We start from the raw sequence: 13692 nt of genomic DNA, 5'->3' as shown, positions 1-13692 counted from the left end.
GTAACCCAGTTGTTAAGTGAAACTGGATTCCCCATGGACTTTGCTTGTCCCAAGGTCGCAAAAGGGGATCACATGACCCTAGGACACTGCAATGGTCATAAATATGAGCCAGTTGCCAAGTGTCTAAATTTTAATCACGTGACCCTGGGGATGCTGCAACGGTCATAACTGTCAAAAATTGTCATAAGTCACTTTTCTCAGTGCCGTTGTAGCTTCAAACAGTCACTAAATGAACTGCTATAAATCAAGGACTACCTGTATTCTATCTTTATTTAACCTTGAATTTTCAACCTGTATCCTTAGATACGGCTGCCGGTTCTCTTTGTTATCTGCCATTTTAATATTTCCCATGGTCAGAAATGTGCAAGTGGTTTACAATGCATGATTATAACACACAGTAGATTAAATCAGCACAAAGCAGAGTATTAACTTAAAAAGTAGAAGGAAAGAAAAGGATGATATGAAGGAGGCAGGGTTTTGAGTAGGGAGCAGGTTTGCCATGGGGGGGTCAAAAAAGTCAAGATGGCAGCCACAATCGTACAATCAAAGCCCCCTCCTCTTTTTATGCACATCATTTACAATATGTGTAAAAAAGGCTGGGACTTCAGTTACATTGTTGGCCACCCTCTTAACGTTTTGACGCCGTCTCCCTGGCAGGCTGTTAGAAGTCTCCTTCTGACTTCCCATTCTGTGCAAAAATGAAATAAAATCCATTTTGAAGGAAGAATCTCTTTCTCTTACCGATGATGGTTAGCTGCATGGCACTGGTTGTAAAACCAGAGCTACTCCGGGCTATGCATTCGTATCTTCCTTGATCTGCCAGTCCCAAATCTCGGATGGATAAAGTGCCTTCCTGGCTGATGTGGAACTTGCCACTCTCTGTGATCTGAATCCTGTCCTGGTGCAGAAAAAGTAAAGAATCTGGAGCGTGAATAGAATTCCCTCTGGTGGGGAGACCACAGTCTTGTTCACAGTAAAACCACCAAGAAGGGCAACAGAAAACAAAATGGTGTCTGCAGGTAGGACTATCTATATTGTAAATATAGGTAATCCTCGACTTACGATCACAACAGAACCCCAAATTTCTCTGGCTAAGCCAGACATTTATTAAAGTGAGTTTTGTCCCATTTTACGACGTTTCTTGCCACAGTTGTTCAGTGAATCACTGCCGTTGTTAAGTTAGACCAGGGGTGTCAAACTCAATTTCATTGAGGGCCACATAAGCATGGCGGTTGCCCTCAGGGGGCCTAGTGGGTATGGCCAGGAGGGCGTGGCCCACTGGGTGGGCGTGGCTAGAGTGCGTATGGCCTACTGGGTGGGCGTGGCCAGCTCTGCATCCTTCGCATCAAGGGTGCCTATGGGGGCCTGGGCAGGAGTGGGACAGATCTGAGGGTCTCTGGCAGAAGGAGGGTCTCTGGGCCAGGGCCAAGGCAGTGGGGGCCGTTCCCTCACTGTTTCCAGGATGGCTTCGCGGGCCGCATGAAACCACTTTGCGGGCCGGATCCGTCCCCCCGGGCCTTGTGTTTTACATATCTGAGTTAGACACATGGTTATTAAGTGAATCTGGCTCCCCCCCATTGACTTTCCTTGTCAGAAGGTCGCAAAAGGGGATCACGTGACCCCGGGACACTGCGACCGCCATAAATATGAACTAGTTGCCAAGTGCCCAAATTTTGATCAAGTGACCAGGGGGATGCTGCAATGGTTGTCAGTGTGAAAACGGTCATAAGTCACTTTTTCCAGCGCCGTTGTAACTTTCAACAGTCATTAAATGAACGGATGCTGATGCTGATACTAGAAATTGCACAGAGAAGAGCAACAAAGATGATTGGGGGACTGGAGGCTAAAACAACCGTTGCTGGAATTGGATATGTCTAGTTTAATGAAGAGAAGGATGAGGGGGGACATGATAGCAGTCTTCCAGTATCTCAGGGGCTGCCACAAAGAAGAGGCAGTCAAGCTATTCTCCAAAGCGCCCAAAGGCAGGACAAGAAGCAACAGATGGAAAATCAAAGAGAGAAGCAGCCTAGAACTAAGGAGAAATTTCCTGACAGTGAGAACAATTAACCAGTGGAACAACCTGCCTCCAGAAGCTGTGAATGCTCCAATACTGAAGGTTTTTAAGAAGAGACTGGACAGCCATTTGTCTGAAATGGTATAGGGTTTCCTGCCTGAGCAGTGGGTTGGACTAGATGACCTCCAAGGTCCCTTCCAATTTTTTTATTAGGGGAAAAATCTGCTCGGGTAATAGGGAGAACTGAGATGGTGTCTCTCACATTTCCTCTGTGATTTTTTTTAAAGGGAAGAACATAAGAGAAGCTCCACCGGACCATCATCTTTTTATTTCTTATGCTGACTATTACATATTTCCAGGATGCTCGCAAGCAAAGGATAGAGACATACAGGCCGTCCTCGTGTCACAAGCACAATCGGAACTGGAATTTCCATTGCTAAGCAAAAATGGTTATTAAGTGAGTTGCACCTGATTTTATAACCTTTTTCCCCCCCATGGTCGTTAAGTGAATCACTGCAATTGCTAAGTGAATCACACTTAGCAAATCCGGCTTCCCCCATTGATTTTGCTTGTCAGAAGCTGGCTGGGAAGGATGATCACGCGACCCTGGAACGCCCCTAAAAATGCATGCCAGTTGCCAAGCCCCCAGATTTTTACGCTGTGATTCTCGTAAGTGTGAGGACCGTTTGTAAGTCGCTTTTTTCAATGTGACAATCGCTAAATGAATGGTTGAGAGTCAAGGACCCCCTGCGCTCCTCCCTCGCCCTTGTTCCTTGGCAAGGTTTTAACTTTTGACTGTGAGTCACCCAGCGTTGATGATAAGATGGGCGGTTATATAAATGTTTTAAATAAATGAATAAAATTGTCTTTGGGGCCTTCTTGCCCCCCCCAACTTTGAAATGACATGGGGTCTTCAACTAACAGACATGGCAAAACCTGTCCTCTTCCGAGCCAAACCTAACTTGGTAATTACAAAGGCGTTTTTCATTTCCTTGGGGGGAAAAATGAAATAAACCACCCTGCATATCTTGCAGGCTCTTATTTCTCTTCTCTGCCTAGAAGACAGCTGTAGAGTTTCCTGGTGGTGTCCTATGTAGGTTTAATAAAAATAGCAATAGCACTTACAGTTATATACCGCTTCATAGTGCTTGACTCCTGCCAGACTCCTGCGAGTCCCTTGGATTGCAAGGCGATTAAACCGGTCAGTCCTAGAGGAGATCAACCCTGACTGCTCTTTAGAAGGCCAGATCCTGGAGTTGAAGCTCAGATACTTTGGCCACCTAATGAGAAGGAAGGATTCACTGGAGAAGAGCCTAATGCTGGGAAAGATGGAGGGCAAGAGAAGGACGACAGAGAATGAGGTGGCTGGATGGAGTCACTGAAGCAGTAGGCGTGAGCCTAAATGGACTCCAGAACATGGTACAGGACAGGAAGACCTGGAGGAACGTTGTCCATGGGGTCGCAATGGGTCGGGCACGACTTCGCAGCTAACAACAACAGTGCTCGATAGCCCTCTCTACAGAGTCAGCCTATCAACCCCACACACACACACCCCAACAATCCGGGTCCTCATTTTACCGACCACGGAAGGATGGAAGACTGAGTCAACCTTGAGCCGGTCAGGATCAAACTCCTGGAGTGAGCAGTGAGTTAGCTTGCAGTACTGCATTCTAACCACTGTGCCACCATGGCTTAGTCAGTGCAATGCGCAATCCTGCCAGGCATTCTGCAAAATCAGTCAAGAATGGCTAAGTTGGGTTCTTGCTGAGCTCAGCGTGCATCATAAGTGCCCCCTGTCATTAAACTGAAACAGGGCTGGCACAAAGGGCTGGCACAAAGAAGAAGGGGTCAAATTATTCTCCAAAGCACCAGAGGGCAGAACAAGAAACAATGGTTAGAAACTGACCAGAGAGAGAGAAGCAACCTGGAATTAAGGAGAAACTTCCTAACAGTGTGGACAATTAACCAGTGGAACAGCTTTGCCTTCAGAAATCGTGGGCGCTCCATCACTGGAGGTTTTTAAGAAGAGACTGGAGGATCACTTGTCTAAGATGGTATAGGTTCTCCTGCTTGAGCAGGGGGCTGGACTAGAAGACCTCCAAGGTCCCTTCCAGCTCTATTTTATTCAAAGCAGCAACCTTAAAACACCCAGATCATGCAGCCCTGACAAGCTGGCAATTGTGTTTTCTGGATGTGATCACTAGATGTAATAATAATAATAATAATAATAATAATAATAATAATAATAATAATAATAATAATAATAATAATAATAATAATAATAAGTTGGAAGGGACCTTGGAGGTCATCTAGTCCAACCCCCTGCTCAGGCAGGAAACCTTATACCATTTCAGGCAAATGGCTGTCCAAAGGCATTGGTAACATTCAAGAAGCCCCCAAATACTTCTCTTTTTATCAGAGTTTCTCAACCTGAACAGCTGTAAGATGTGTGGACTTCAGCTCCCAGAATTCCCCAGCCAGTTTTTCTGAAGGTACCAGGCTAGAAACCAAGAGAATGTGAGTTCTAGTCCCACCTTGGGCATGAATGATTTTGGGCCAATCACGGGAGACTTGTGAGTTCTAGTCCCGCCTCAGGCACAATGACTTTGGGCCAATCCTTCTCTCTCAGCCCAATCCACCTCACAGGGTTGTTGTTACTGTTGTTGTGGAGATAATAGGATGAGGAAGGAGGATTACGTATGCTTGCCACCATGAGTTGTTTATAAAAGTAATATAAGTAAGGCGGGATATAAATTAAATAAATACAATAAAAAGGCAAATAGAATTTTTATTCCACGTTCAAAATAAGACACCCCATGTCCCCCACCTTTACACAAAAGGCATTCCTGCTTGTACTAAGTGATAAATCATCAGACCTTCGCCCACGTTATCGTTGGTTGTGGATCCCCGTGGGCGGTACAAGGGATCTCGATGTCTCGGCCGACTTCTGCAATGGTATCTTGAGGTGGATGAAGAAATACAGGCATAACTGTTTAGGAAAGACAAAGGGGTGGGGAGTGGGGACGAAAGCATGGTATCAGGTTTAGCTAGTGGAATGACTTACCATCAGAAGTTGTGGGTGCTCCATTACTGGAGGTTTTTAGGAAGAGATTGGACAGTCTGAAATGGTATAGGTCAGGGGTAGGCAACCTTGGCTCTTTTATGACTCATGGACTTCAACTCCCAGAATTCCTGAGCCAGCCATGTTGAGGGAAAAGGGAAAGGTTTCCAAGCTGAGCTGTGCTGGCTCAGGAATTCTGGAAGTTGAAGTCCACGAGTCATAAAAGAGCCAAGGTTGCCTACCCCTGGTATAGGTTCTCCTGCTTGAGCACGTGGTTGGACTAGATGACCTCCGAGGTCCCTTCCAACTCTGCTATACTGTATGTCTGTATTTAACTGGGGACAGAAATTAAGGGAAGATGTCTCTTCCAGATGGGTTTGCCAAGAGCGTTGAACTTCAAACTCTCTGGAGAACGCTAGATGTGGGAAGACCGGTTTCAAGGGCAGAAGGAGGTCAACTGGCTGGGGAAGATGAGATCAGCAAAAACTTTGCGTGTGCACTTACCACGTGGGGTGACCTTGAGGCTCACAGAAAATCTCTGGGCTCCGACAGCATTGACGGCATGGCACTCATAGTGGCCTTGATCATGAAGGGACACTTGGACCATCTGTAGGGTTCCCGTGGAGAGGACACTGTATCTCCAACTGTTTGGTAATGGACCACCTATGAACAAGGACGGTGTGAAATCATGGTGCTGTTGGAGAAATTCTCCCATGAACTCTGAACTTCACAAGGCCCAAAGGTGCTTCATCAAAAGGCAACTGGACTTTGTTCGTCCTTGAAGATGTCTCTCTTCTCATCCAAGAAGCTTCTTCAGTTCTGACAGTCTTCGAGGAAAAACAAAGTCCAGTTGCCTTTTGAAAAAGCACCTTTGGGGCAACCGTGACCTGGATGACTGAGAATCTCCATAGGCAAAGATGGACAAGCTTTCCTTGAAAACAGGAGTGTTATCTACCCAGTGGGGTCCAGTTGATGAGAATGGATTGATAATTTTGGGAGGTTTTCCCTAGATTGCTTCCTGAGGGACATCCCATTGGTCCTGATGCTGAAAGTCCAACTGTAACTGTCCTGTGATCTTCTTTTTGTAGAAGGACAATGTGGAGCAATGGTGCTCTTCCGAGGTTGCAAGACGTCTTCTAGATACATATGGGTTGGTTGAAGAGTGAAAGGGGAAAAACATGGCAGGTGGTCTTCTGGACTTGAGATAGGGGAAAGAGAGAGAGCAGGAGTGGACTAACAAGTTATTGGAACTAGCTGATGTCTACTTCAGATGATGCCCTTGTTTGACAGATAGGACATTGGATAAAGTTCCTTGGAGATGCTGTTGGGAATTAAGAGGAGGAGGAGGCTAAAACGGCAAAGGGCCTGGAAAAACCTGAAATCAAGTCCTATAAGGAATGGTTAGAAGGGTTATATTAAGCAAAAAGGTATACACCACACTTATAGCAGGATTTCTAAAGACTATACTAGGGGTGTTTAACCTTGGCAACTTTAAGACTTAAGGCAAGGGTAGGCCACCTTGGCTCTTTTATGACTCGTGGACTTCAACTCCCAGAATTCCTGAGCCAGCCATGCTGAGGAAAAAGGGAGTTTCCAAGCTGAGCCATGATGGCTGGAGAATTCTGGGAGTTGAAGTCCATGAGTCATGAGGGGGGCCATAGTTCCCCCCATGCTGGCTCAGGAATTCTGGGAGTTGAAGTCCACGAGTCCTAAAAAAGCCCAGGTTGCCTATCCCTGAGGTAATGCTTAACTAATACACTGAAATGCCCTAAATCAGGGGTAGGCAACCTTGGCTCTTTTAGGACTCGTGGACTTCAACTCCCAGAATTCCTGAGCCAGCCATGCTGAGGGGAAAGGGAGAGGTCTCCAAGCTGAGCTCAGGAATTCTGGGAGTTGAAGTCCACGATTCATAAAAGAGTCAAGCTTGCCTACCCCTGACTTGAGGACTTCAACTCTGGGAATTGAAGTCCACAAGTCTTAAAGTGGCCAGGATTGGACACTCCTGCTTATCTTACTTCACTGAGTGTGTAGAACTTTCTTTGGTGTTTGTTTATATGCTAATTTGGAGGCCACGCACATGTGTGCTCAGAAAAGTTTGTCTTATCAAGGATTTCCTGGTTTGCTAGTTATTTGTGTGGTTTAATTAGCTTAGCCTGGTTGCCAATTATCAGCTGAAAGAAGTTAAGGGATCTTTGCAAAATTGTGTTAGCTTTGTTTGTGATGTATTGTAAATTTCCTGTTTTTGGTTGCTTGCAAGTTGTATTACTGATTAAAAGGAGAGTCAAAGACAGTGCAGGCATAACATTAGTCCAGAATCTAATTTTCTTCCCACACCTTTCCTTAGAACAGCGTTTCTCAACCTCAGCATCCTTAAGATGCTGACGAAGGAATTCCACATAGGTTGGCTGGGAAATGCTGGGAAATTGAAGTCCACCACAATATAAAAAAGATATTGAGATTCTTGAAAAAATGCAGGAGAACAGCAACAAAGATGACTCGAGGGCTGGAGGCTAAAGTATACGATGAACAGTTGGAGGAGCTGGGTATGTCTAGTCTAGAGAAAAGAAGAACTAGGGGTGACATGATAGCAGTTTTACAATATTTGAGGGGTTGTCCCAGAAAAGAGGGGACAACCGATTCTCCAAATACTTGAGGGCAAGACAAGAGGTAATGGGTGGAAAATTATCAAAGAGAGACCCAACCCAGTACTCAGGAGAAAATTCCTGACAGTAGAACATTTAACCAGTGGAACGACTTGCCTTCAGAAGTTATGGGCATTCCGTCACTGGAGTTTTCAAGAAGAGATTGGATAGCCATTTGTCTGCAATGGTATACGGCAGGAGTGTCAAACTGCTGGCCCACGGGCCGGGTGCCTCATAGCGAAACTGCGCCCACCCCATTGCCGGCAATGGGGAAAAAGTCGCGATACGTCACGACACGACATGTGACGTTGCGAGTTTGACACCCCTGGTTATATGTTCTCCTTTTTGAGCAGGGGGTTTGAACTAGAAGGCCTCCAAGGTCCCTTCCAAACTCTGTTACTCTGTTAAGGTTGCCGAGGTTGAGAAACACAGGCCTAGTCCAATCTTGGAGGACTCTTTCAGCTTATGTTTCTGTAACTCTAAATCCTCACAGAAGACAGCAATGCCAAGAGAATACCTTCTTTTGTCCAAGATATGATCGGGCGAGGATGTCCATCTGCAGAGCAGGGCAAATCCACATTTTGACCCTCAGTCACGGTCTGATCACTGGGAGCTATTAAAAACCTGGGGGTATCTGCAGGAGGAAAAGAAGGAAAAGAGACATCTACAAGGTTCGTGGGAATGTGCAACCTCCTGTCCACCAAGCCTCAAAGGTTAAATGAAAACCCCAGAGAGAGAAGACCAGATTGATTAGGGCAATGTTTCTCAACCTCAGCAGTTAAAAGATGCCTGAACAGGGGGTTGGACTAGAAGACCTCCAAGGTCCCTTCCGACTCTGCTACTCTGTTAAAATCAATCTTTACGGGCGATCCCTATTCAACTGATATTCACTAATATAGCTAAGAATTGACATTCACCAATGCAGCTAAGTCAAATTACTCTTCTCATTTTTATTTCTCCTGGGATGTAGGAATTTACCCTTAGGGTACAATAAGACACAGCTCCAAGCATCAAGGTGTTTGGACTTCAGTTCCCAGAATTCTCTATCCAGCCATGCTGGCTGGGGAATTTGGGAGTTGAAGTCCAGACATCTTCTAATCTAATGGCTGAGGTTGAGAAACATTCAACTATACACAAAAACCTAGCAGGAAGATGTATCCTAGTTGAGGTAAGTATCAGAAAGACTCAGGATGTGAGTTGCATCCACACAATCAAAGGTCCATCCCTTTTAGACATGTAGGCTGGGTGTTTGATGTTCTAATCCTGGCCGCCATCTTGATTTTTTCCAACTTCCTCTAGTCTGGCACCACCCCTGTTCCCTATGCCAATCTTGCCCATTGTACTGACCTTTCTTTTGAAAAGAAATGAGATGACTGAATCTATACACTGTTGTTGTTAGTTGCGAAGTCGTGTCTGACCCATCGCGACCCCATGGACAACGTTCCTCCAGGCCTTCCTGTCCTCTACCATCTTCTGGAGTCCATTTAAGCTCACGCCTACTGCTTCTGTGACTCCATCCAGCCACCTCATTCTCTGTCGTCCCCTTCTTCTCTTGCCCTCGATCTTTCCCAGCATTAGGCTCTTCTCCAGTGAGTCCTTCCTTCTCATTAGGTGACCAAAGTATTTGAGTTTCAACTTCAGGATCTGGCCTTCTAAAGAGCAGTCAGGGTTGATCTCCTCTAGGACTGACCGGTTCGATCGCCTTGCAGTCCAAGGGACTCGCAGGAGTCTTCTCCAGCACCAGAGTTCAAAGGCTTCAATTCTTTGGCGCTCAGCCTTTCTTATCTATACACTAACTATTAGGTTATGGATGGACAAGACCTGGAACAAATTCACCACTGTTCTTTGTCACTGTTCAATATTTGAATCTTCTTTTTTTTTTTTGATAAAGAGCCCAGGAAGGTTTTTTTATTTTAAATAATTTCAGGGCAGGGTTTATTTTATAGACAAGCTAAATTTTTAGGATCCCCTTTCCCTTCCTTCTCTCTCTTTTGCAAATTCTGATGCTGTACTATTTTGTTAATGGATTGCACCTGAACATGTCTTTTTAAATTTCACTTAGCTCGCTGCACTAAGTGAAATCATTATAAAAAGTACTGTGTAAGAAAATAAGTACAGGTCATCCTTGACTTAACAACCAATCATTTAGAAACACTCCAAAGTTACAGTGGCACTTGAAAAACAGCTGGTCCTCGCACTTACAACTTGCAGCATCCCCAGGGTCACGTGACCAACCTCCAGGCAATTGGCAAACAACATATACTTACAAATAGTTGTAGTTGGCCCAGGATTATGTGCTCACCGTTTATGACTTCCCAGTCAGCTTCTGGCAAGCAAAGTTAATAAGGGGAAGCAAGATTCATTTAAAAACCATTTGATTCACTTAACAACTGCAGTGATTCATTTAAGAACCGTGACCAAAAAAAAAAGATAATTGGGTGCAACTCGCTAAACAACTACTTTCCTTAGAAGTGGAACTTCTACTCCCAGTTATGTCATAAATTGAGGACTGCTTGTAGAATCGACAAATGAACTAGGCAAATAAAGCTAGTTTACATCTTAGCTCTGCTACTTTTCAACTTAATCTTTTTCCCCCCATGCTGAACTACAGGTAGTCCTCGGCTTACGACCGCAACTGAGCCCAAAATTTCGATGGTTAAGTGAGACAGTTGTTCATATAAATTTAATAAATTCAATTCAATTCAATTTTGCCCCATTTGACGAGCTTTCCTGCCACCGTTATTAGGTGAACCACTGCAGGTTGTTAAGTTAGTCACGAAGTTGTTAAGTGAAGCCAGCTTCCCCATTGGCTGTGCTTGTCTGAAGTTCGCAGAAGGGGATCACTTGACCCCGGGACCCTGCAACCGTCATGAGTCGGTTGCCAAGTGTGTGAATTTTGATTACGTGACAGTTGGGAAGTGAATCGCTGCAAAGATCATAAGTGTGAAAAACAGTTGCGTCACTTTTTCCAGAGTCTTTGTCATTTTGAACGGGTGCTAAACAAGGTCTACCCATAGCCGACTTTAGTCTAATAATTTATTGCCTGTCTAAGTCTGGCGGTTCATATTCTCACGGCTACCTTGCACGATGATATTTGCTGTGGCCATAATAGATCCTTCTCTGTTAGTGGCTTTGCAGCTATATTTGCCTTCATCCGACAAAGTGGCATTTTGAATGTAGAGGCCACCAGAGCTGGTGATGGTGAAGCGCGGATCTGGGGGCAGCGGCGACCCTGAGCTCAGCGTCCAGACAACGCGAGGCGGGGGTTGTCCAGACACCCCACATTCCAGAGTCACACTTTCCCCCACCAGGACTTCTGTGTTCTGGGGATGGATGACAAATGTAGGCTGGGCTGAAAACAAAAAGGACAGGGAAGCGCTTAGTTGATAAGAAACTCAGATCATTTCAGAATATTCCGGCTCAATATAGAACAGGGGCCTTCAAACTTGGCCCTTTTATGACTTGTGGACGTCAACTCCCAGAATTCCTCAGCCAAACCTGGCCCTTTTATGATTTGTGGACTTCAACTCCCAGAATTCCACAGCCAAACTTGGCCCTTTTTTTGACTTGTGGACTTCAACTCCCAGAATTCCTTAGCCAGCATGGCTAGCTAAGGAATTTTGGGAGTTGAAGTCCACGTCATAAAAGGGCCAAGTTTGAACATAGAACATAGAATATTAGAGTTGGAAGGGATCTTTGAGGTCCTCTAGTCCAACCCACTACTCAAGCAGGAGAACCGACACCAGGGATTCTCAGCCTTTTCTTCAGCACTGACCCCCTTTAACTACCTTTTGTGGCCCCAGATCCCCAAAACTTAAGATTTAAATCATAACATTTCTTCAAGCCTCAACAGACCTCCTGTGATAACATTGCACACACACCCACCAGGCATCTGCGGGCCACAAATTGACAACTACTGTCCTATACCATTCCAGACAAATGGCTGTCCAGTCTCTTCTTGAAAACCTCAAGCAGTGGAGCACCCACAACTTCTGGAGGCAAGCTGTTACATTGATTGTTCTCACGATCAGGAAATTTCTCCTTAATTTTAGGTTGAATCTCCCTTTGATAAGTTTCCATGCATTGCTTCTTCTCCTGCCTTCAGGTGCTTTGGAGAATAGGCTGACCCCCTCCCCCCCTTTGTGACAGCTGACAAATATTGGAAGACTGCTATCATGTCACCCCAATCCTTCTCTTTGATAGGCTAGACCAGGGGTAGGCAACCTCGGCTCTTTCATGACTCATGGACTTCAACTCCCAGAATTCCTGAGTCAGCATAGTTCAGCATAGCTGACTCAGGAATTCTGGGAGTTGAAGTCCATGAGTCATAAAAGAGCCGAAGTTGCCTACCCCTGGGCTAGACCAAGGGTAGGCCACCTTGGCTCTTTTATGACTCATGGACTACAACTCCCAGAATTCCTGAGCCAGCCACACTGAGGGGAAAGGGAAAGGTTTCCAAGCTGAGCCATGCTGGATCAGGAATTCTGGGAGTTGAAGTCCACGAGTCATAAAAGGGCCAAGGTGGCCTACCCCTGGCTTAGACATCCCTAGCTGCTTCAATTGTTTATTGTACAATTTAGCCTCTAGACCCCTGATTTGTTGCTCTTCTCTGCACTCGTTCTAGAGTCTCAACATCTTTTTCGTATCATGGTGACTAAAACTGGATGCAGTATACCAAGTGTGGACTCCCCAGTGCAATATAAAGTGGCACTATTACTTCACTTCATCTTGAATGTATCCCTTTCTTGATGCAACTCAGAACTGCATTAGCTTTTTTGGCAGCTGCAGCACACTGCTGGCTCATATTTACAGTAAGTGATTGTCCACTAGGAGACTGAGATCCCTCTCACAGTGGCTGCTGTTGAACCAGGAGTCACCTATTCTATACCTGTGCATTTGGTTTTCCTTGTCTGAAAATGAAGTGAAAACCACAATATTAAAGCATGGTGTTTTATTAGAGTGCCAGTTTGGTGTGGGAGATGGTGAGTTCTACTCCCGCTTTGGGCCTGGAGCCAACTGGATGACTTTGGGCCAGTCCCTCTCTCTCTCTGTCTTAGAATAACAGAGTTGGAAGGGACCTTGGAGGTCTTCTAGTCCAACCCCTTGCTCTTAAATGCCAGCTTGTAGGAAATAGTGGATCTTCAACAGAAGAGGACTGAACTGGGGTGTCCACACTGAAAGGTCAAAATAGCTAAGGAGGCAGTCACAAATTATGCAATCAAAGCCATTGCCCCTTTTCAAAAATGTGTCGTTAATTGATTTGATGGTGCAGTTGTGGTGTCCCTCTTGACTTTGTTAACCAGCCCTCATGGATGAGCCTGAGACAAAGTTCTTGAGATGTTTATCCTTACCACAATTCTCCTTGCCACACCGTTCACTTACTCAAAATCCTTTTGGTTTTTTTACTTGTTTGCATTTTATGGGATGGCAAAGCCCACCCATCGCAAGAGTTAGTTTGCAAACTTTCCCAAATTGGCTTCCTCAGCCAATACAGGTAAGATAGGTGAGATGCTACCACCATATTTCACGGCCCCATCCTAAAATCAGCTTGAACAGATTTTCTGGTTCTTATAGACCTAGGGACAAGATCTTCATTTATTTGAAGGACATTACAAGGTGTGCCGAAGTAGCGTAGGGCGACTTCATTGGTCTTCGCTTCGCCCACAATGTTCTTGGCCAGGCACTGATAGATTCCCTTGTCAGATTCTTTAGTGTCTTGGATCATCAGTGTGCCATCTTGTAGCAGGTTCAGCCGCCCATCATCCTTCATGTCAATCTCGTTGCTGCAATACAAAAAGAAAGATGGCAGCCAGCTTCACCCCTTCTTTGATCTAGAGAAGGATTGGACTACAAGTAGTCCAGACAACAATCCAGACTATCTATGGCAGAAGTCCCCAAACCCCGGTCTGTGGACCAGTACCAGGCCATGGCATGCCAGCAACCGGGCCGCGCAAACAAGCAAAGCCCCATCCGTG

The 13692-nt window shown here is 45.4% G+C and overlaps 1 protein-coding gene across 1 annotated transcript in view; it reads right to left on the bottom strand.

The window, feature by feature from the left end:
* LOC310639369 (peroxidasin-like) overlaps nucleotides 1-13692 on the bottom strand; it is a 75180-nt gene that overhangs the window by 17043 nt on the left and 44445 nt on the right. Inside the window, exons 9-14 of the mRNA XM_083361045.1 lie at nucleotides 13331-13500; nucleotides 10797-11069; nucleotides 8235-8351; nucleotides 5580-5738; nucleotides 4891-5003; nucleotides 742-898 (exon numbers count right to left, since the gene is read on the bottom strand). Of these exons, the coding sequence (XP_083217171.1) occupies nucleotides 742-898; nucleotides 4891-5003; nucleotides 5580-5738; nucleotides 8235-8351; nucleotides 10797-11069; nucleotides 13331-13500 (989 nt within the window). The remainder of the gene's footprint in view (nucleotides 1-741; nucleotides 899-4890; nucleotides 5004-5579; nucleotides 5739-8234; nucleotides 8352-10796; nucleotides 11070-13330; nucleotides 13501-13692) is intronic.

Source organism: Vipera ursinii, assembly GCF_947247035.1.
Source record: "Vipera ursinii genome assembly, chromosome: 3".
Classification (NCBI taxonomy): Eukaryota; Metazoa; Chordata; class Lepidosauria; order Squamata; family Viperidae; genus Vipera; species Vipera ursinii.
Note: the sequence above shows the minus strand (reverse complement) of the source record. Positions and strands in the feature narration are given on the sequence as shown.